The sequence below is a fragment of the Macrobrachium rosenbergii genome, chromosome 57, assembly GCF_040412425.1.
Source record: "Macrobrachium rosenbergii isolate ZJJX-2024 chromosome 57, ASM4041242v1, whole genome shotgun sequence".
NCBI lineage: Eukaryota > Metazoa > Arthropoda > Malacostraca > Decapoda > Palaemonidae > Macrobrachium > Macrobrachium rosenbergii.
Window position 1 is genome coordinate 12,425,581 of NC_089797.1, and position 24,669 is coordinate 12,450,249.

At 39.1% G+C, this 24,669-nt stretch overlaps 1 protein-coding gene across 2 annotated transcripts in view; it reads right to left on the minus strand.

Annotated features, from left to right (window-relative positions):
- Nucleotides 1–543: 543 nt before the first annotated feature.
- MCPH1 (Microcephalin) overlaps nt 544–24,669 on the minus strand; it is a 56,608-nt gene continuing 32,482 nt past the window's right edge. For both annotated transcript variants that reach the window (XM_067101729.1, XM_067101728.1), the window contains exons 7-10: nt 22,340–23,566; nt 10,905–11,145; nt 2,818–2,931; nt 544–1,848 (exon numbers count right to left, since the gene is read on the minus strand). In XM_067101729.1, coding sequence (XP_066957830.1) covers nt 1,627–1,848; nt 2,818–2,931; nt 10,905–11,145; nt 22,340–23,566 — 1,804 coding nt within the window. In that variant the 3' untranslated portion in view covers nt 544–1,626. The remainder of the gene's footprint in view (nt 1,849–2,817; nt 2,932–10,904; nt 11,146–22,339; nt 23,567–24,669) is intronic.

The window sequence follows — 24,669 nt, forward strand, 5'->3', positions numbered from 1 at the left end:
GAACCAACCAACAAGGCTGGCATCTTCGTCTTCCTCTTGTGCTAACCATTCTCGGAGAACATCTTCCACTGATCCACCAACCAAGAACGACATTCTGAACAAGGATTAGTGACATTACATACATTTGCTCTGCACCTACTGCATGTTGAATGGGGATCCGTATTCATAAAGGCTAGGAAGCGAGAACAAGGGAATCCTTCAACACCAGGGCACAACCTTTGAAGTTTTTGGGAACCAGAGATGGAACTAGCAGTAGGGTTTTGGGTACCCATGATAAACACAGCTCTTCCCCACAAGCACACAAAACCTTCACACTGACATGCAGAAAGAAAACACTGGCAAACAAACAACCGACTTTAGGGAGGAGAGAAAGAACAAGACATCCTTACTCAAAGGCGGTACGAAGAATACTGATATGTCACGAGTCCCAGCTTGGGTCAGCAGTTGTTCCACCTAACTTGTGACAGAGGACAGATGCTACCATATACAATTCTACTGAATTTTTTACTGGTTCCAGCTGGCGCTAGAAGTTTTATCCTAATGTCAAGACCCCAGGTTTGTTCCTTGTATGAACAAATATATTTATATACAATATACTGTATAATAATTTTTTGTGAAGAATAACTGCTGTGCTCTGATCAGCCTGAGCTAGAATAATTCAATACACTGTATTGTAAAAACATGAAAAATATTTGCAGACAATCTCCCATTAGGAAGAGACAATCATCACCAAATTATGCAAATACATTTCTTCAGATCTAATACCACATGTTTACCTGGAATTGTGAATTACAATTAGTGTGGATATAACTCCATCTGCATGCAGAGGAAACAAAACTGTGGGGAAACAGCATAATTACCTACCCATACATTACAGTATGAAATTAAAAGGCAACTTTTAACAGGTGAAAGCTTGCAGAAAAACATGAAAAAATGATATGCTGGGGAATTTCATTAAAATAATTACATGAAATGCATTACAGTACAGTATAGACAAAAGACACAGGGAAATACACCGTCATATCCATAAGGTGGATATGAGCAAATTTAATTTGTGAAGTAAAATTCATGAAAATAACGATAACGATAACTTTGATGGAATACATTATTTCTTTAAGCTTCACCTGAATTTTATGACCATAAAACAATCCGTGGGCTACCAAGTAGATATACTGATGAATGAAAACTGCAATTCAAATGATGATACACACTTTGACACTTTCAAACCATAAATAATGCTGGGAACAATGGTGAAATCTTCATTCAATCATTCATCACAAAATAACAATAATAAATATATAATACTAACAACTAAAATAGAATACTTATTTCATTTCTCCTACCTTTATCAGAATTTAATGAGTATATATACACTATCTGAATTTCATAAATAAATACACAGTACTTACAACTAAGGTATAATACTTGTTTCTTGTAACTTTATCAGAATTTCATGAATGTTGACTTTTCAAAATATATCAAGTAGTGATAAAAACAAACTCCACTATAAATTAGGAGGATATGTATCTTGATACTTCCAGACTATAAATAATCTAGCGAATTTTGGTCAGATTTTAATATTGTCATTCAAAACAATAAGAATAATAGAATAATTAACTTATAACACTATACTTGTGTTCCCTGAGACTCTGGGTTAGTATCAACAATCTTGTAGTTATCTAGATTTTGAACTTTATGGTGCTGAACAGAATCCAAAACCCACACTTCTGAAACATATGTAACCTGGGATCGATTTTTTATGCCAGAATATGATGTAGGATTACACACCACAAGGTTAGCATTCCGAACACTGGAGACGACATTGCACCCACACAGCGACAGAAGTTTCTGGAAAAATATATCATACTTGTAATAATCTTTATCACAATGAGACTATTTTTCTTGTCAATCATGAGGAGGTTCATACCTAAGTATGAAGAAGTCAAGTATGGCTTTGAGCGGCAAGGGTGAATTTATTTATTCATTAAAATCAAGAATTTTCTGTACTCAGAATGCACAAACATCAAGGATGTGACTCCAATTGGCTTTGATACTTATCGCCTTTTCATGCCTGTACAGTATTATGAAATACTGTACGGGTCAGTCAATGCCGTGTTGGTAGTAAGTAGTACTGTATTACCCAGTCATAGCTGCCACAATAAGTACCAAATGTCTGATTACGTTTCCTAACCTCTAATATTTTTATCATTCCTGTACCCTATATTATATATATACATATTGTATATGTAAATAGTATACATAAATAATTATACTATATTTATTCAACTACCTTAACTATCATGAACCATGCCAGAATTATATATGAAAGTACAGTTTGTATCCCAATGCTTTTACAATACAGCAGTGGATATGATAGCAGTAGTTAGCTATATAAAGTACTTTTTATATGATCGTCTACGAAGAGGTACTTTCACAAAAAAAAAAAAAAAAAAAAAAAAAAAAAAAAAAAAAAAAATTAACTTTCTGCCTATCAAAGTTTGGAAATACTTACAAAGAATACAGTCAATTTTTTCTTTTGCTGTTTTCTCCAAATTTGCCTTTTTCAGGAAGTAAAAATCAGTTCTCTGTAACTTTATTTTTATAATTTGAAAAATATATTCTAATAACTTCAATCTTACAGGCTGAATTTTTGGGTTTCCTTACCTATATAAATTAAACATTGATGGGGCAATATCATCTAAAAATTTTAAGCAAATACCTTCAACCATAAGCTCAAAATATAAATTTATAATTGGGCCATTTAAAGTGAACTTAAAAATTAACTTTTAAAAATGATGAAAATGTTAAGATACGCACTCTTAGCTGGTCTGATGGGGGACTGCAACCATCTAAGATGTAGACACTTCCAACGCTAGAAAACAGTGTTTGTCTATATGACTCTCCTTGTGCTTCACGCTGCTCTCGACAAATCTAATCAGGATGAGAGTTAAAAGCTTTTTATTTTGTTTTCACAGTTTACAGGACCTAAAATATTGATGTTCTATAAATACAACCTTATTTTCACATGCCTTATTGTCCATTAAGGACGAACAACCAACTGCCCTATAGCAGTGGTCTTTCATCTCCCATATTGAACTCTTCCACTTGGGAGCTTTGTCTGCTGACCAGAAATCAGCAATAGTTATGAAAATATGAAACACGGAGGACACTGGTACCTCTAAAATGAAGAGGCTTGTATGTGATATGAAAAACTACTTTAAATTTTTTATGTCAATATAATAAGCATCATCTTTTTTTTTCAACACAGGCTAGACTACTGTTAAGGAGACAATTGGATCTTAGTCATCTGTAGTTTCTTTGATTAATTACCTGACTGACTGTATCAACTGACATCACAACTACTAGTGTCACTGATGCTTAAAATATTTTCAACCATTTCATGTGCCCTTATGGAAAAATATTTATATCAAAATATTCTATATGTAAAAAATATAAAAATAAAAAGGGAAACAAGGGTACAATAGATTAGCATTATACCATAAAGAAACATTAACAATGCAGTAAAATGAAAGCATCTATTAAGTTAATGAATCATAATTATGCATACAATAACAAGCATGTACATTACAAATGATTTTTCTCATACAATCAGCCTTACTGAAAACAAAAATCCCACTAAAATTCAGTTAGTTTTCTAAAATTCTGGCTAAACAACTATCATATGTATTCCTAACGTCTAAAAAAAAGAGGCATCTCAGTTCCTGCAGACAAAGGCATTTTACCATCTTTTGCCTACTAGTCAGCTGGACAAGAAAAGTCATCCGAAAGGCTGATGCTCTCTATCACGAAGGTAATTATGGATAACCCAAGTATGGCCAATCCAAAGACATATTACAACTTTCCTTTTCATTAGTATAACACTATATTTCAAAGGATGTATTTTTAAAGAAGGTTTTTAAATTTTTTAGGACATACATCATGCCATTGTTTGTGCGAAAGCTCTGGACTGATTTCAAAGTACAAGAGAGGAAAATCAATTTAAAAGATTTTTGACAATTCTGATCATTCACTACATTCCATTCTCTATAGACTATACCATCCAGCACTTAACACTAAATATGCTTTTAATAATTCCAACAAGTCTTACCTTATCTTCTGTGATGTTCAATATCATACAGTATTTTTGAAGTTTTGTTCCAACATGACCAAATAATGGAATGAACTTCCTAGTAATGTGGTCAAATTGTTGGAACTTCAAAATTTATCAATTAATAATTAAAAATCTAATTTTTGTTTTTCATGTCCTCTCTCTTGTATAGTTCATTTTCACTTCATATTTTTTCTCCTAGACTGGTCTGCTTTCCCTGTTAAGTCCTTGGCTTTTTAGTATTTTCCTTTTCAAATTAGTATTACAACTTAACTAATAATATGGTAGAGCACAATGTCATGAAAACATTTTTTTCTCCAACTTGGCCACATGATCTTTCCTTTTCTTTCCAAAATTACATGAGCTTTTGTGCAACAAGAAAACAGCCTTCCTTAAGGGCTCATGAACTGCCTGGATGAGACTACAGTACAAAGTGTTGCATCCCACTCCAGAGTCCTGAGGTTGCAGGGTGGGTAAGACTGTTCAAAGCTGCTAAAGAGCATGGAGACCTCCAGTGAGGCAGAGAGGTCCACACCCTTACGCCAGAAGACCTGGTTAAGGGTTGAGAGGTAGCCCTTAACCCTAACAGTCCAGGCTAAATATATATTAAGCACACCCTAGACCGGGCTAAATTTAAGGCTGGCTAATTTAAGAAATAACTCATCAATGGAAAGAGGAATATATGTATATGTACATGGTATAAGAAAAAAAAATTATAAAAAATATTCTGTACCTTCCAGGGAAAGTTGAAAGTGAATATTTCCAACCCTGTGCAGGGCCTTTTTTCCAAACGACAGTTGTAAAAATATGCTAATTTTACCAAACTATAAGTGCTTTTTCTAATTTTTAAAATTTTATTTTGTAAAATTATAATTACAGCTCTCACAATGTCATAACAGATAAGAACTAAAATCAGTAACAAATTCGGAGTATATTTACTGTATTGTACAATATTTACGAGAGGTCATTGGATGGGAATTTTGGACAACATTTTCCTATGACATCTCAAGGCAAACTGAACTCTCTCTCCTGTGCCAACTAGTTATTATAGTTGCCATAAAAGTTGCCAAGAGTCATTTATGGCCTATGGAAGTGATCTGAGCACTTTTCCCACAAAATTCGTTCATAATGTATGGTGTGAAATCTTGAACACCACATATATATATATATATATATATATATATATATATATATATATATATATATATATATATATATATGTTAACTGAATTTACCCCAAAGCTATAAGTAAACATATATGTATGTTACCCATCCACAAGGGGTTAACCACGCCGAGTTAGACTTGAAATTTTGTGATTTGCTGAACAGTGGCTCCAACTGGAGAGATACTCTCCTGATGACATCATCCACAGAAGATGGCCCACTTTGTGTGGTACAGTCGACCCCGTTTATTTGCGGTTCAGCATTCGTGGCTTCATTTATTCGTGGATTTTTCTGTGGAACATATATCCACATTTTTTGTGGAAAATTCGCCTATTCACAGATATTTTCATAGAGCAATTTTACTGTATTTTCATATTTTCATGACTAAATGTTTTAGGATGACAGTTTAAGTTATATTTGATGTTTGAACTATTAAGAGGCAGTTATAAGTGTTTTTAGAAAGGGTTTCGTCATTCGCAGTTGGGTGTGGTACGCATCCCCTGTGAATACTGGGCGATGACTGTAAACACCTACTGTAGATCTGATGAAAAACCTACTGTAGATGTGACGGTACTAGACATCTGCAAAACAACAGAAGAAAAGCCTCCGTCTCAGATAAGAAGAGATGTTGGACAATCTTCAGCCTTGAAGCACAACCAACTACACAAACTGGTGATACCTGAGCAGATGTGGCTGTCACAGCAGTGTTGGCCATATTGTAGCTCTCTCTCTCTGCATCCCAGCAAGAAAGGAAAACAGATCCTGATACCTCTCAGCTCATGGCCAACAAGAAGCCATCAGGGTCATTCTGAGAGCAGGAGTGACCAGTGCTCAACTGATCATTCAGCAGATCTGGTAAAAGGGTGGAAAAGCATGTCTAAGTTGTCCCAGGGGGTGTTGGTAGGCACCAGGGGCTTCCTGTTTAGCTGCATGGTGAACAAGTTGATTGCCAGGGTTCCCTAAATCTCAAACAGCTTCTCCGCTACATGCAAGTGCAGCAACCATTCCATACCCACAACCTGCCCCGGCAACTTAGCTGGCCAGCAAACACATCCTGATGGTCTGAGATGTATCTGGCTGAGAACTCACTCGGCATGGCACAGTCCTCACCAACTCATAAAGGGTGAAAGGATATGATATCCCACTGTTAACAGATGCATAACACCATGATTGTTTTGTTGCTCAACAGCACTACACTACTGAGTGTCCCATCAGTTGATATTACAACTCTTGCAGTGCTAACAGAATTTTTTCCATCTCAAAAAAAATTGATGCACTAGTGAAAATTCTTCCAAATCCATGCACCTGAGACACACAAGCCACTCCATTGAGTGTCCAAAATCATAAGCAAACTCCTATCATTTAGCCACCAAGAAAAATCCTCCCTAACTTCCCTGATCAACAGAACAAGGAGTGTCAAAGGACTGAATTTAGATGACCAATATTGCTTTAACCACCAATGAAATGAAGGATATGGCCATAAGACAAGTTTTTCAAAAGTAAAGATGACAGGTGACCAAGGAGGATTTGTCATAGCCAAGCTGGTTGTTCCAATCTGAGCAGGAACCATCGATACTTCCCTGAGCCTGATGATCTGTGTGCCCATGGGACGAACACTTGCCACTAGCGTGTCAATCACAATCCAAAGAATGTGACAATGAGAGAGATCACTCTAAATCCTGTAGCAATTGCATCTCGAAGGATGCAAAGATCAACCAAAAGTTAAGATACTGTAACATGTGAATCCCAAATGAATGGGAACAAACTAATACCAGTGTGAACACTGGTGTGAACACCTGTGGGACAATTGTTCGTCTGAAGCAAAGAACTTTGATTTGAGACTGTCCTGTTATAGATGTAGCAGAGGTACTTTTGAGTCTTGATGGGTGGTTACCTGAAAGCATGCATCCTTCAGATGCCACACTGGATCCTCTGCCAAGGAAGGAGACTTGAGAGCCTGACCTTGTACCTGCTTGGGGAATCGAGACAAGTTGCCAAAACCAGTTCTAGACACCAAGTCACAGTCTGAAGATGTCAACGGTGACTGAACATTTATCATCTCTGCCACCTCCATGGCCCACAGAACCAGCCATAGTGGCACTGCTTACCAAGCATGATAAGCAGGAATGCACGCTACGTACCTCATGCAGAGCAGCACAGAGCAATGCATGGGGTTGCACATGTTCTGACCTAAACGAGCAGACCAAGCTACTGCCACCACAGGAGTACTGTCATACATGTGATGGTCCAGGGACTGATTGTGAACACATCCTGGAAGCACCATGATAGCCACAGGGGTCCTATGGTGTCCAGGAATCCAGGGAAGTGGAGGCTCTTGCTGAAATGTTTTGGAGGAAATGCCAAAGTGAGAAGAATGGGTTTGTTTTCTCTCCTGAAGAGCACACAGTCGACTGGTGGGAACTGGAGTTGCACACTGAGGACTGAGCATAGGTAGTCTCATGAACCAAACCACCCATGCTGCCCATGATCATCTACCCTGCAAACGGGTGCTGGGATTGCTGCCACTCCCAGCAAAGGAGCAACAGCCGTGAAAAGTTCTTACCCATCTTGTAACAGGCTGCCCTCCTACTCCATCATTCTGAAAAGGAGGAATGCTAGACACAAGGTGAGGAGGAGGAAGGATGGCAGTGCTTTCTCAACCTTTCCTGAACACAGGCCTCTCCATCCTCTCCCATGTCCACCAGGGCCACAGTCAAGGCAGACATTCCTGAAGGGAAAAAAGCAGGAGCTGCTAGAGAAGTAAGAACAACAGTAACAATAGGAATCGTAACACACTCAAGAGTCATGAGGGGAAACCATGGCCAAAGCACCAGGTGTCTTAAACAATGATCAATATGGGGAACTTTTGGCTGAAGCCGAATGTTTCAAAGGGGTACACAGGAGGATCTCTGGTAATCGCCATGAGGGGGACGAGGTTGGGTGCTGATATCCTGTATGGAAGCACCTCATTTCTGATTATTTAACAATTATATATTTGTTTTACCATAAAACCATATACGGTAGTTGTGGAAATTTGGGATGAGACTCATAATATCTAAAAAAAAAACCTTTCACTATTGGAAATCTGAGCTGCAAGAGTTGGGAAGGCTTTGAAACTTATAACAATGCCAAGTGATCAAAGACCAGCGATGATTCAAAAGATAACTTGCTAGCATTTACTAAATGACTGAACTGTTGAGGATCTAAAAGCTTTTGTGTCTAGACTAATGCCTATATAGTTCAGTGTTTAAAACAATTAACCAGCTTGGAGAAAATTTCACCACCAAGAAAATCAAATATGAAGTCCCAGAAATTCTGACTTTGGGGTCCATACTTAAAGTGATTTTAATGCTGCCTTGAGTGCCAGAGGCTGCAAACTTCATTGCAATTACTTCACCAAATTCATGCAAAGTAAAGCCGAAAGGCGAAGCAGCAGCTGCGTGAAAAACTTCCGAAGTTAACCGGAAGCCGGCAGAAAACGAATTGAGCTATCCGCTAGTTTGTTTCCTCGAGTCCCGGATGGTGGCGGGACGTTGTCACTTACACACCAATGATAACAGCGCCACCGCACGAATTTTGAATTTCTAAGCTGCCGTAGGTTGGGAACCATTAGCTATGTAATTACTTGGTAAGTTACTTATATAAAATACAATTTTTAGTTACCTGTAACAAACTTATGGCCTATATTTCTTAGTGATCTTAAATACCTGATTCCCAACGGTAGGGTTGTGGGACCTTAACATTTCAGTCATCACATGTAATATGACTGCGTCTCAAAAATGAGATATTATAGTTACAAAGATACATGCAATGAGTTCAACCATTACATTTGAAAATTACAACTTAAACTGCTAATTACAAAAACATATGAAAACAATGACACTCAAACAATACAATACCCACAGCATTTCAATGATTCACAGGATGAATAGTGTTAACAATGGAAAAGCCTTTCAGTGAATTGAAATGCTGAAGTAGGATGAAGGAAAACTAAGAGGTGAGCCAAACAATGTAGCTTTAAAGCACTGAGACTAAGAACAACAAGAGGATTTTTTTGTTGCAACTTACAAAATCTGATTTTAACATGGTCCTAGCAACATCATACTTCTTTGAACTTACCCATATTTTCAAAAAAAAAAAAAAAAAAAAAAAAAAAAAAAAAAAAAAAAAAAAAAAATTAGGTTCTCACTCATTAACATATATACAGGCAGTACCCGGTTATCGGCAGGGTTCCGTTCCCGACAGCATGACGACAACCGAAAATCGGCGATAATAGCACTGATCCCCGGTTAGCGGCACCGATAACCGGTTAGCGGCAACCCGATAACCGGTTAGTGGCGCCGATAACCGGTGATCAGCGCTGCCGATAACCGGTGATCAGCGCCAATAACTGGTTATCAGCAATGAAAATCTGGTTATCATCGTCGCTAAACAAGCGCCGTAAAACCGGATCGCCAGTAACCAAGGCTGCCGATAACCAGTGACTGCCTGTAATGATTAGTTCACATATGAAAGAAAGGAGCTCTTCTTTTCAAGTTTAGCTGTATTTTTAAATTATAAACATATCTGGGTACTAAAATCTGAGAGCAGTGAATTTACTATTTTCTCCTGTAACACCTTTTTAATTTAACTGGATGCAAAACTCATGAAGTTTTCATTTCATAACTTCTGTTGAGATACTGACCATCATTTTTGTCTAAGGAGAGTTCCTGGCTTCTTAAAATCATTTTTAATTTCAAATTTAAAAGAGAAAGGTCTAATACTGACTAGTTCTAAAATCTACTCCTTTTTTCCCTTACATTTCTCTCCCTCAAGCCCGGGGAAGATGAGTGCATTAGGTATGTGATATAATTATCTGCCACATAAAATTGGACCATAAAAATAAAAGCACCACATGGTGCATGAATAAACAGCAAATCGCTCCTTATTACTGGCAGAGGTGGTGAGCAGCCACAATTATTTATCTACAATAATGAACAAGATCGTGGTAAGTGTAAGCTATGTGCAAAACTAAAAACACACATTAACAAGCAACAAAAGGCAGTATTTCCCAAAAAAATAATTACTCAACCTGGACTATCCAATAACTTACTGAAAATTATGATTAGAAAAAGCTATGTGCAATTAATAACTACACATGGTTTTCTCAAAATCATAGTTTTGCAACAAATATATGAGATCCTCCTCTCCCCACAAACCTGAACAAGAAAATTAATAAATCTGTACGATTTTAAAACTCACTCAAAAACGTTATAAGCCATTAATTGTCAACTAGAACAAAATCTTACCATTATCAAATATGATATTAAATACATACAAGTTTGACAGATGGACAAAGATCAGAGGCTTATGTTAGACAACTAAAATTTTCCAAGACTTAAACTTCAAGCATTAATCCAAATGCTGTACTCAACACACTTTATTATAAAACATGAATGGTAAAATTATAGTAATTTTAAGCATTTCTTAACATAATTTACATCTAATACTCAGAGTTAGCTCAATGTTTATCATTAAGTAGCTCAGCAAGGCCACCAAGTCTTATTGATAGAGAAACATGGCTTGCCTGAAGGATATGCTCTTGAAGGTTATGACTGATAAGGTACTCAAAGCTAAATTAAAAATACAATACCTTTGCACCTGGAGAGTATGTAAAAACTTCAAATGGTTCTTCAGGTGCCCACTTCTCCATGCCCAATGATTCATAAAGCCACGATTTATCAAGAATCCATAAACCTCGTGCAATGCCAAACAAGACATTGAGAGTTCGCCTTTCTGCTCCACATACTACATGAGATGTGTTGTTGTCAACTTCATCAGTTACAGTAAACCTTCCCAGCTTCTTGATGATTGGCACAACACATTTCCTTTCCCTAATGAAGTTTGTAAACAATCATTAAACAGACTGATGCAGACAACTTTTCTTAAAATATTTTCAAAGTTAGCTTTTTTACTCTCAAGAAGCCCAAAACACCCAGGAAGCAAGAGGAAACCATTTTTACAAAAAATTTCAAGAAAGAACAACTCAGCTCTATGTTATGTTATGTGTAGGATAATAAACAGTACTGTATATTAACCCTCTCAGATTTCTGCTCTCCCTGGAAACTACCTCACTCACTAATCATACTGGAGCTTAGCAATCTTTCCTTTTGAACAATAACTGTTAATTAAGCTTTCATGATAGTACAATAAGTTGTTTATAAGTCTAACTTGTAAATTGATTAGTACTAAATTCTGAAATGGAAGGTAAAAATTATGAGTTGAAGGGTATTGACAAGAGAAACTCTAACACCTTTCAATCATGTTAATCCACACCCTCCCACTTGAAAAGTGATTACAAACAACATTTTAGCACTTATGAGACAGCTGAATAAATTCCCATTTGTATCAACAAACATATCATTTACATTTACCCTATTTCATGGTCTCCATGAATCTTGGATGCTTCTTTCCTAATCCTTGTTTCTTTTCAAATTGTGTACTTATCAGAATAATGAACTGTGAAGAATAACCAACTTCATAATAAACAAGGCAACAAGAAGACCAGAAATCATCTCTTCTTTTTATTTATGGCAACACTTTGGGAATCCCTTCCCATAGTCAGGGCTACAATAAAATCAATTTGGACAATCTTATAAAACACAAAATTTAAAAAAAGTAATTTGTATTTTTCTTATGGTATGAGCTTACACTTTCACAAAAGGAGTTTCTAGCACAAGGCAAGCTCTGCTGTCACTGACTTAACTAGAAAAACAAAATGCTATGGAGCAGGCCAATATTTTTATAATATTTGGTTGCATAATACAACAGTTGTTAAGCTAAAAGTAAAATAAGAAATTGTACAATTGTCCTTAATGACTGCTGCATTATGTAATGAAATATCTTAGAAATATTAGCCATTAAAGGACATTTTTAAGATTGTACAAATTGATTTTATTGTAGCCTTGAGAATGGTGATCCCCAAAATGGTGTAAACAAAAGGAAGAGATGATTCCAAGTCTTCTTGCTGCTGTTTACTATTAAACTTAAGTTCAACATGAGCAAAAATCTTCCAAGTCATAACCAACTCCCCAAACTGTAGACTTTGTCTCCATCTAGTAGGGTTTTTAAAGTCCTCCAGTGTTACTTCATATTTAATTCTGGTCCTTAGTAAGTTAAGATTAGCAAGTGTTAGACTCCTCATTTTTGAGTTAGTACTCGTACTTGCTCTTCAATTATTTTATGCTTGGTGGAATATGGTCATAATAACTAAGTAAAGAACAGAATGCTAACAATCTATAGCTAAACCTTCCATGGCTAATCTACATTGGTATACAGGTTAAATGGCATTAGCAACTGTCACTATACAATTGATTTTGGTTCTCAAAAGACAAATTTTAAGGTGATCAACTGGAAAATCATCCTAATAAAACATGGACTTTATGGGAATAATGTCCTAGCCGCACAAAAATAATGAAGATTTTAGCATCAAAGAAATCCCACCAACTCTATACTGAAACTACAACAAATAAACAAAGAACTTCACCTTAGAAACATTTTTTTAAATACAGGAAATTGCATAAGAGGGAGAATATAAAAAATGAACAAAGATAGATGATGTTATTGTAATATCAAGAAGCAGCCCTCCCCAAAGTCCAGAGTGCTTACATCATTGGCAATGAGTAACAACAGTGCATGTACACATAAACATAAGAAATCATCTAGACAAGATAATTCGATAACAAAAGAGAAATGAAAGAATAGAAAATTATAAGAAAAAATAAGGACTGACCCATACTTGCTGAGCCCTCTGGCCCACTCAACATGAATACCATACTTATTGAGTCATTTGCAATTTAATACCAGATGTATGTGTAACAAAGTTAAAAAAATGATTTAATGATATGAAAATGTACCTAATACAGTAAAAATGAAAAGAAAGGCACATATACAGAAGAAACAATCATGCACTTACTGGCTAACTAACACCATAATGCTCCTTTCTTCATACACTGAGAGAAAGAGTCTCTCTCTCAATTAAGTAAGTGGCAAGTTGAATCTCCACCTGGAATTGTCATGTTCCTGGTCATGATAGTAAGCAGGTAAGTCAGGTACAGTAAGTACTGACTCCTGTAACCTTCTCTTCTGTCTAGCACAGGGATGACAAAGTGGTGGAGCTCTGAGCCCAAATGAGATGTCTGAAATCTTGCTCATACTGGAAAACCTTTGAGAACCAAGTGTGCCCTGTACTAAGGGTTACAAAAGTTGGAAGGTACTTCAGATCTAGCCAACAAAAGTACAGGGTTCAGATTAAAGCTTAACCACTGTCCTCCTCCCTTGTTGAAAGGGAGAGTGGAGAGTTGCCTTATACTGGGTGGCTTATTGAGCAGCCACCATAAGATCTCAAGGAGAAGGTACCAAGACTTGTGGGTGACATGTAAGTAGAATAAGGTAAAGGCAGTCTGCTGTCTGCAGACACCTGACCTCACTGCCTGTGCTACAAAAAAGTCGTTCCAAAATAAAGGCAATGGTTCCACAACCAACATCTTAAGTTCTCACCTAGACTATGACTGCTGCTTCAGAAGAGTTTTAAGCTTATTATATTGTAGCACAATGCCAGAAAAATGTATTTTTATAATAAAATGAGGTTTTGTACATACTTACCTGGTAATTATATATATAGCTGTAGTCTCTGACGTCACGGCAGAAAATTGAAAATCGCGGCAGCGCTAATGAATGGTCACGTGATACCCCTTCCCACCGCCCTCTACAGGTGAGTGAGAGGAACCATAACCCAAACTCTTCATATGTTTATGCCATACCTGCCCATGAGAGGGGAGGAGGGTGGGCTTTGATTATATAATTACCAGGTAAGTATGTACAAAACCTCATTTTATTATAAAAATACATTTTTGTACATATAACTTACCTGGTAATTATATATATAGCTGATTGGCACCTTGATGGAGGTGGGCCATGGCAGCTAATATGAAAAAGTCTAGACAATTGTGAAAATAAAAAACACAATGATGGTTCCTTACCTGTTGAGGTAGCTGATTTGATGGATACTGCCTCTTAATCTGCTATCCTCAACTTGCACCAACTAGGTATATAGACCTGAGGGTTAAGTGCTAGAGGGCTACATGCCAGTCGAGGGCTCACCGTGGACTATGCATGATAACCAACCAAATAAATGCCCCTGCCCAGGGCGCAGTACACGAAAAAAAAACACATAGAACAAGGGGTGTCACCAATAACCTGTACCTTAAAAATATTACCCAAAATCTAAGACTGTTGGGTACTCCTAGTCACAATGTACCCCAGACATCCCAGAAAACAACAACGCTAACCTTAAGCAAGAGAAAGCATCACAAGGAAGGATCGACTTCCTTTATTCCTTACCCAACACCGTGCCAGTCACCACAAACGGTCCCAACGTACTGCATCCATCATATATTGTCTCAATCTCTCTCAAATAATGAGACGCGAACACTGACCTACATTTCCAAAATGTAGCTTGAATAATTGAATCTAAGGAAAGATTCCTCCTATATGCCAACGAGGTTGAAACCGCTCTCACCTCATGTGCTTTAACTTTAGAAATTTGAAGCTGCACGTCTTCTACCTGGTTGTGAGCTTTACAATCAGGTCTCTCAAATAGAAGGAAAGAGCATTCTTGAAAGAGGCCTACTCGGATCCCTCACAGAACACCAAAGATTAGGAGAAGGACCTCTCACTGCTTGAGTCCTTTCGAAATATACTTTTAATGCTCTTACTGGGCATAAAAGTCTTTCTTCTTCATCTGGTCCCACCAAATCCGAGAGACCAGGGATCGAAAAGGATCTCGGCCAAGGCTTAGACGGAGTCTCATTCTTTGCCAAAAAACTCAACAATGAAGAACAGACTGCCTTACCCCTAGAAAACCCAATTCTCTTATCTAGGGCGTGCAACTCACTGACTCTCCTTGCTGTAGCCAGAAAGAGCAAGACGATAATGGCTCAAACTTACTGCCCACAAGCCATTTCAAGACCACATCCAAATTCCAGGAAACCAATCTCTCTGGAATTCTTGGATGTTTCAAACGATCTGATAAGATCTGACAAGTCCTTGTCATTTGAAATATCCAGGCCCTTATGCCTAAAGACTGTCGAAAGCATTGCTCTGTAGCCCTTGATCGACGCATTTAAGACAGCTTCTTCTCCACACTCAGATACAGGAGGAAGTCTGCGATCTCTTCTAAAGTGGTCTTAGAAGATGATGTGCCAGTCTTCCTACACCACTCTCTGAAGACTGACCACTTAGCTTGATAAACTGCTGTGGAGGACTGTCTACGAGCTCTAGCGATGGCTCTAGAGACCTTCCTTGAAAAACCTCTAGCTCTGAGGCAACGTTCGACAGTCTGAAGCAGTTAGCTGAAGAGCGGATAGACCTCCGTGAAATCTTCGGAAGTGAGGCTGTCTGAGTAGATCTACTCGGTGGTAAAAGCCTCGGAAGTCTACGAGAAGACTTATCAAGTCCGGGAACCATTCCCTTGCTGGCCAAAACGGAGCAACCAGCGTCATGCGCATGTCCTTGTGGGACAACATTTTTGTTAGAACTGCTCTCAACATCTTGAACGGAGGAAAGGCGTAAAGGTCCAGACCTGACCAGTCCATCAGCATTGCATCCACGAAGACTGCCCCTCGTCCGGCACTGGAGAGCAATAAAGAAGCAGTTGAGTTGTCTTCTTGGTGGCAAACAGATCTATGAGAGGACGACCCCATAGATTCCACAGTTGGAGGCAAACTTCTTGATTTAAGATCCACTCTGTTGAGAGTACTTGAAAGCTCCTGCTTAGCTCGTCTGCCCTCACATTGAGCTTTCCTGGAATGAACCTTGTCATCAACGTCGTTTGGTTCGTTTTCGCCCATAACAGATGATCTCTCGCTACCAGGTATAGTGAGAACGAGTGGGTCCCTCCTTGCTTTTTTTATGTATGCGAGAGCTGTTGTATTGTCTGATTGGACAATCACTGCCTGGTTCCTTACCACCTTCGAAAATTCTAAAAGGGCTAAATGACTGGCCTTTAATTCCTTCAGATTGATGTGCCACGAAGTTGTTCTCCCTTCCATCGGCCTGCTGTTTCCAACTTGCCTAACGTGGCTCCCCATCCTAGATCTGAAGCGTCTGCACACAAGATGAGGTTGGGGTTCTTTGGGAACAGTGAAATTCCTTCCTGAAGTTTCTCTGGAGAGTTCCACCAACTGAGGTCTGCCTTTATCTCCTCTGAGATGTGAAAAACAAACGAGTCCGGGCTCTTCTTCCTGTCCCAGACTTCTCTTAAAAAGAACTGAAGGGGCCTTAGATGTAGTCTCCCCAAACTCACAAACGGTTCTGCGGAAGACAACTTCCCCAGAAGGCTCATCCACTCGTTGGCCGAGCACTGGGTCTTCTTCAGAAAATCTCGCACTTTCAACAGGCACGACTCTACCCTCTCCACCGACAGAGAAGCCTGAAAAACTACTGAGTTCATCTGAACTCCCAAATAGACTAATTCTTGAGATGGCACCAGATGTGACTTCTGCCAATTTACCAGAAGTCCCAATTCTTCGGTTAGATGAAGAGTCTTTTCCAAATCCTTCACACACCTTTCCTTTGTCTTCGCACGCAGGAGCCAATTGTCTAAATAAAAAACTGTTCTGATCCCCAACAGATGTAGCCACTTCGCCACTGATGACAAAACTCTGGTGAAAACCTGGGGGTCGTCGAGAGGCCGAAGCACATTGCTCTGAACTGAAACACTTTAGCCCTTGAACACAAAGCGAAGGAACTTCCTCGAAGCAGGATGGATTGGGATGTGGAAATACGCATCCTGGAGGTCGATGGATACCATCCAATCTCCTGGAAGAAGGGATGACAGCATTGATTGAGTGGTTTCCATCACAAACTTTGTCTTCTTTACAAACAGGTTCAAAGCACTCACATCTAGAACTGGCCTCCAGCCTCCTGACGCCTTTGGTACTACAAAGAGACGATTGTAAAATCCTGGGGAGAAAGGGGGGAGAACTTTCTCTATTGCTTCTTTCTCTAGCAAAGCTGACACTTCTTTCTCTAGAGCACAACATTTCTCTGAGTCTAGAGAATAAGCCATTAAGACCACTGGTTCCCTGGACAAAGGAGGGTCCTTCAAGAATGGAATTGAATAGCCTTCCTTTAATACCGAGACTGTCCAAGGTTCTGCTCCCCTTTCTTCCCAGACTGTCCAGAAAGCTGACAGTCTGGCTCCTACTGGTGAGTGAAGGGAGGCGCTCTCACTTCTTGTCGGAGGGTTTGATCGCTTTAGGAACAAAACGACTTCTCCCTCTCGATCTGGGAAACGATTTAGCAGGGGCTCTTCCACGAAAGGGCCGACCTTGAGATTTCTCCGTCGACGTTGTCGGGCGAGCAACTGTTGAAGGCAACGGTTTAGGCTTCTTGGTGGACTGTGCCAGCAAGTCTTGAGTTGCCCTCTGTTGAAGAGTCGAAGCGATCTCAGATACTATTTCCCTCGGGAAAAGATGTTTCCTATCTAAAGGAGCGAACAACAAAGCTGACTTCTGGGACCGAGACACACCTTTAGTGGTGAAAGAACACCATAGTTCACGTTTCTTGAGAATACCTAACGTAACCACGGAAGAGAGTTCCATAGCCGCATCTCTAATGCTCCTGTCGATGCAAGCTAACACATCGGACAGGGAAGCGAACTGATCGTCCTGAAGGGCGCAAGCTTTTAGTTTCCTTCCAAGAGCTCCAACCGACCAATCGAGGAAACTTATAACTTCCAAAATCTTAAAAGCATTCTTGCAGAGGTGATCAAATTCCGATGTAGAAAAGAAAACTTTGGCTGAATTAAGAGCCGACCTCCTGGCCGAATCTACCAAACTAGAGAAATCTCCTTGGGAGGAGGCAGCTACTCCCAACGAGAAAGATTCTCCAGTCTCGTACCAACCACCACGACGAGACGACAATTTCGAAGGGGAAAACAAAACACAGTCTTCCCTTGTTCCCTCTTCTCTGCAAGCCACTCCTCCATTTTCTTCAATCCTTTCTTGGCCGAAATAGAAAGAACTAATTTGGTAGCCAGCGAAGTGTCTGTCCTATTATCACGAGCATATTGAGATTCCGGAGAAGCTGGGGATACTGGTGAAAAGGAATCCAGAAAATTCTCCAGAAAATACTGAAGCAGTTGCTTATAGCTCGATAACGGCTTCTCTTTCTCTGGTTGTATCTCCGCCTCCGATTCCGAAGCAACATCACCACCAGAAATCGGAGAAAGAGCCAAGGAACTAGATGGAGGAAGATTCGTCTTCCTAGGAGAATGCAGCACAGGATCGCTCGTAGGAAGCCGCACATTCGATGAAGGAGCATCCTTAGAAATCGAAGCAACTTGCAGTTCGTTCACGGAAGGATCACTTTTTTCCACAAAGCCGAGAATGCTATCAAGCTTCCTATTCATTTCCGCCAAAAACAAATCTTGAGGCAAGGCGGAAGAAGGAGAATGCGGAACAGAACAAGGCACGAAGACCGCAGGTGTTGGAGCTTGACGAGAGTCACCAGGAGAAACAATTTTTGGCGCATGGCGCATGGCGCCAGGAGGATTGTAGGGTGGCGTATGGCGTGATGAGCCAGGCGAAACGAAGGATGGCGCATGGCGCGTGGCGCTAGATGCAGCAATCACGCCAGAAGCAGCAACAACAGGCGAAGACGACACCACTCTTCTTACGTAGCGTCTCGCGCCAACACCTGCCCTCGTCTCCGAATCAACGGAATGCGAAAAACATTCGGCTCCTCCCAAAAACTACACGAAGGAGGTTGATCTTGAAGCGCCACTCTTTTCTTGGGAACTGCCAAAGGAGATGCCAACCTAGACCTCTTGAATGGTCTCGAGACATCTTTACGGCGCCAACCTCTCTTAGGCGAATCCTCACTCGACATACTCGAAGACATGCACCTCCTTGATGTGCCTTTTCTATGGCTAACATCTGCATCCTGGGAAGCGGCAACAGGACTGCTTGAGGGGCCAACTGCTCGGGGCAGGTCCCACTCACCTCCCTTGGGCTTTCGACTTGCCTCCTCCCTTGTGCTGGGAGTTTGACAGAGGTCCAGGCCTAGGAGAATGAGTGGGCCGAACAGCCAGCTCCTCCACTGCACTATCACAAGACACTGCACTTCGTACCACCAAAGACTTACTCATCCGCTCCATGGCAGCAAGCATAACACTAAAACGCGCATCCATCTGCGTCTTAAGACTGGCCACGGTATCGGGTTCGGGAATAACGGGGTCTGGGATAGGAGATTTGTTAGAAGGAATATCAGGGTTAATAACCGAAAAAAGATACATCCTGACTATCACGGGAGGATAAAGAGGAAGTCCTAGCTGAAGCTTTTCTAGCTCTCTCTTTTTGAAGCCTTCTCAGATAAGCATTTAAAATCTTCCATTCTTCCCCTGACAAATTCTTACATTCTTCACAGGTTAACAATACCGAACAAACCTGTCCTCTACACCCTGAACACACAGAATGAGGGTCAATGGTAATTTTCCCTAATCTAGTTTTGCAGCCCTTGCTACAAAACCTATACACCGAGGGACCAGTGTCCGACATAATGCTAAATAAGGAAGACGGGGATGAAAAAAGCTAAGTACAAACAATGTCTGCCAAAGATTCAAATCAAACAATTGTACATCACCAACAATGTCCAACGAAAGAATCAGCGATACTTCTCTGCTAAGTTGAACCGGCTTACCGGTACCACACGGCAGAAACATATGAAGAGTTTGGGTTATGGTTCCTCTCACTCACCTGTAGAGGGCGGTGGGAAGGGGTATCACGTGACCATTCATTAGCGCTGCCGCGATTTTCAATTTTCTGCCGTGACGTCAGAGACTACAGCTATATATATAATTACCAGGTAAGTTATATGTACAAAAAATGTGTTTCTGGACACATCTTTGTGCCTACTGGTACTAGCAATGAGGGGTCAAAACTCTGGCCTAATAGGGCAGGTCCTTCTTTGTAGCACCTCACAGATTACACTGGGCACAGAAGCATCTTGTCTGGATACCACCAACAATGTGCTGGAGAGAGAAAAGAGAGAAATTCTCATATCTCTTGTCAAGAACTGATGGGTTCTGTGGTGAAAACCAACAGAACCCATCAGTTCTTGACAAACTCAGGAACAAACAATAATGAGAGAGATTCCAAACCCTCCTAGGCCAGGATGAGATAAGAAGGGCATATTACTTGCCAATATGCTTTGTTGAGACTAAGGCTAGCAGGAAGACAGTCCCGAGAGGGAGATCTCAGCTCGAACCATCCTCCATGGGTTCATATGGCACCTCTGCCAAGCTGAAGAGGAATGATAGTTGTATCGCACTCCAGAGGCCAAAATTCCTCAGGAAGACAACACTGCTCAAAGCTCATCATGAACACAAAAACTCCACTGAAGGAGAAAGATTCATGCCCTTCAATACAAAGACCTAACTTACGGCAGAGCATGTTCTTGCACATTAAGTCTTGGACAAGCCAGGAACATCCTGAGTGCCTATATGATCATGTGCAGTTGGCTCACCAAGATAATAGCAAATTGTAAGGCAGCATCCTTTAGCAGATAAACCATCTGTCACACTCTTATCATCCAGAAATTGTGTACGCACACACTGGGAGTTCTGGATGCACCAGATACCACTTGAGGATGTGCACAATCAAATATGTGGGTCGATACAATACCTAGTAGTATTCTGTTTACATGCGCACTATCTAGGAATTATACATTCACAGAACGACAGAGTAATGCTAGCTTTTCTCTGCACACCTCAGTAGAGGTATGAACATGGGACTGGAAAAGATATTGGAGATGTAAGACTGCAAAGTACTGTGCTAAGATTTATGGTTGGAAGTTCTGGGGAAATATGGTGTCCTGAGCCTTGAATAAGCTTGAAAAGCTACAAACATGATCCTCCTGGCATGTAATAAGACTGGAATAAGTAAAGTTAGCAGGAAAGCAATAGATATGAAGAGAAAAAAAAAAAAAACATAAAATCACTGTAAAAGGAAGTGCTTAAGGCTGAAGAGAGTGGAGGTAACTTGCTTCGCACCTAGCCCCGTAAAAGGAAAATCTGATGTAATATAACAACAACAATAATCCCATGAAGAGGAGAAGAGTTGTTTACCAAATATCACGCCTTGGGAATGGATGCTGCCAATAGTACATCGGTATGACTACGACTTGACTCTCCAAGAGGATCGCCGTTCACCCACACGAGGGAACATGGCAGTGGTTCCCTAAAACTAGCAGATTGCAAGGAGTCACAAACCCTAGACAGTGACAATGATCATCGTTGCCTCTGATATAAGGAGGTTCTCACCATTCTTGGATGGAACAGTTGCTAAACATTACCCAGGAGACCCTTCTTCTCCCTTCCACCATCAGGAGAATGGCAAGGCGCACCCCTGGGATAGCAATTCAGCCACCCACTACTTTAGGCAACACACCCTATAACCAAAACTCTCGGAACCTGGTGCCAACCAATCAGTGACTACATCGGTCAGCCAAACTAAGATGAGTCATTCTGCTCCCAGCCAGGTTTGACAACCAATGAAAAATTGCCAATAATAATAATAATAATAATAATAATAATAATAATAATAATAATAATAATAATAATAATAATAATAATAATAATAATAATAATAATAATAATAATAATGTACTAGTAGTAGTAGTGGTAAACCATAACAATAAAGTCTCTTATGTAACTTGGAGCATCACCCTTATCGTTGTCTGTCATGCAGCTGCTTCCACTCTTCAAAGCAAGTTATGATAATTATGATCTAATAGGAAGAAGACAACTGAGAATCCCTTCACTGAGAACATATTTCTAGGCTAACACTGCTACATTCTGAGCAGTCTGATATAATCACCTAAAATACAAAGTTACTATTTTTAAGGTAAAATTAAGGATGCTTTAAATTTTGTAGTTCCCTTTCATGGAAAGGTTTGCTACATAAACAATTGTAAAATCAGTAATATACAGCAAATCATACAAATAATTGGAAAAAGCAGACCTACTTGGAATGAAAACTTGTAAGACAGAGACTCGAATTCCTTTGAGATGTTCGCTGCTTTCTCCCATTGAGTCTACGTGCAATCTCAAATTCTTCAATGGACTTTCTTGTTCTTGGAAGGGGAAAAATTTTGAAAGTTGTTGGTTCATCATCTGAGCTTGGGAACACATTTTCAGAGAGAGAGCTTTCAGAAGCTTTACTACTCGGTGACGTCAAAGACCTATGGACTCTTGAAACAATTTTTTTCTTTTCTCGAGATATAACTTTGCTACTGCCTACTAATTCTCTGAAAGCAGCACGCCGTGTATTATTTTTTTTCACATGCAAATCGGAATAGGGACCCGCAGAATAATCCTGAGAACGCAATGGTGTACTAGGAATTATAAGTTCTTGAGAAGGTTCTAAACATTCTACGGAAAACAACCTTCGCCCTTTACTTTTTGGAGTTATGATGCTACTGGGAGGTTCTTCATCTGATATATTTCCTTCTTGATCAGTAAGGAGGTTTTTGCATCTCCGTGCATGAGCAGAGTTTTCATGGGTACCTAAGGATTCCACTATGCTACATGCTGCAGTGTCTGATTTTCCTTTCAAAGTGTTTAACATAATTCTTCCTGTCAATAAATCTGGCTTTTCTTTCAACATCACTTTCCTCAAATTTTTACGATTTGATACTCCTGAGTGTGTCTGTAAATTCAATGCATTGCTTAAGTGGATACTACCTCCATCATTCACTTTATTATGCTCCTCCCCAAGATTAGTACCAATCTTTTTATTGACAGACTCATCACTTCCATTTTTACCTGTCACTTTGTCATCCTGATGACACAGACTCTCCCTCTTTGTCACTACAGCATCATTATTCAAGCTCAGTCTCTGTGACCTCCTTAATCTTGGCATTTGATCCAATACATGATGAGTGTCTAAGATACTTGTATGTGCAGGTTCATCTGCCATTCCTGGCTCAGAATTTGTATCTGAAGATAAATGCAATTCAAACACACCAGAAATATTTCCATCATTTCTTCTACATTTATTTTTCACCAGCTTCCCACTCCTTGTATTTGAACTTGAAATATCAGTGGCAGAGTTCTCTTCCATACCAGTGCCTGGTAGCCTAGGTGATCCTACAACTAATTCTCTGTTATGACCATCGTTACCCGAGTTGGTTTCATTTTCATTATCCAAACTTTCTTGTGACAAACTTTTTCTCCCTCGACATGTTACAAACCTGAAATTAAATAGAAAATGAACCAAGCTTCATGAGAAATTTAACTAATGCCATCATACAAAATTTAAATATTTCTAGAAATACAAACCTCATACGTATATATATATATATATATATATATATATATATATATATATATATATATATATATATATATATATATATATATATATATATATATTATATATATATATATATATATTACATATATATATATATATATACATATATATATATATATATATATATATATATATATATATATATATATATATATATATATATATATATATATATATATATATGACTTTTATCACATCACCGTGATTCATATACAATCAGTAAGCTTCTAAACGTCCTCTAATATCCAATTGGCTCTACCTGAAATAATATATTTTCATATATGTTACCAAAGGGAATTTTTAGTTGATAATAAGTTTGTCATCTCGTGGGCTCGAACCAGCGAAGGACAAGAACTCAGGACTACAGTGGACGCATTTTAACCCACGCGGCCAGCAAGTGAGGTTCGAGCCCACGAGACAACGAACTTATTATCAACTAAAAAATTCCCCTTCGGTAACATATGTGAAAATAAATTATTTCCGAGGTAGAGCGAATTGGATATTAAAGGACGTTTGTAGCTTACTGATTATATATATATATATATATATATATATATATATATATATATATATATATATATATATATATCCCTGTCAAAGCTCATTTGATAATGGCTTTGTGAACTTCATGGAGTTTTTATGTTATAGATACAGTAATTCATATTTCATTAAAGGATATACTATACAGTACTGAGAGAGAGAGAGAGAGAGAGAGAGAGAGAGAGAGAGAGAGAGACAGAGAAATTACTATTAATATTTGAAAATTAGTAATTTTTTTATCATAAAAATGTATTTATGATACAGTAATTCATATTTCATTGAGAGAGAGAAAGAACAAATTACAACTCATACACTTAGCATTAAAGGATATGTATACTGAGAGAGAGAGAGAGAGAGAGAGAGAGAGAGAGAGAGAGAGAGAGAGAGAGAGAGAGAGAGAGAGAGAGAGAGAGAGAGAGAGCTGAGGGGGTTGAGCTGGGG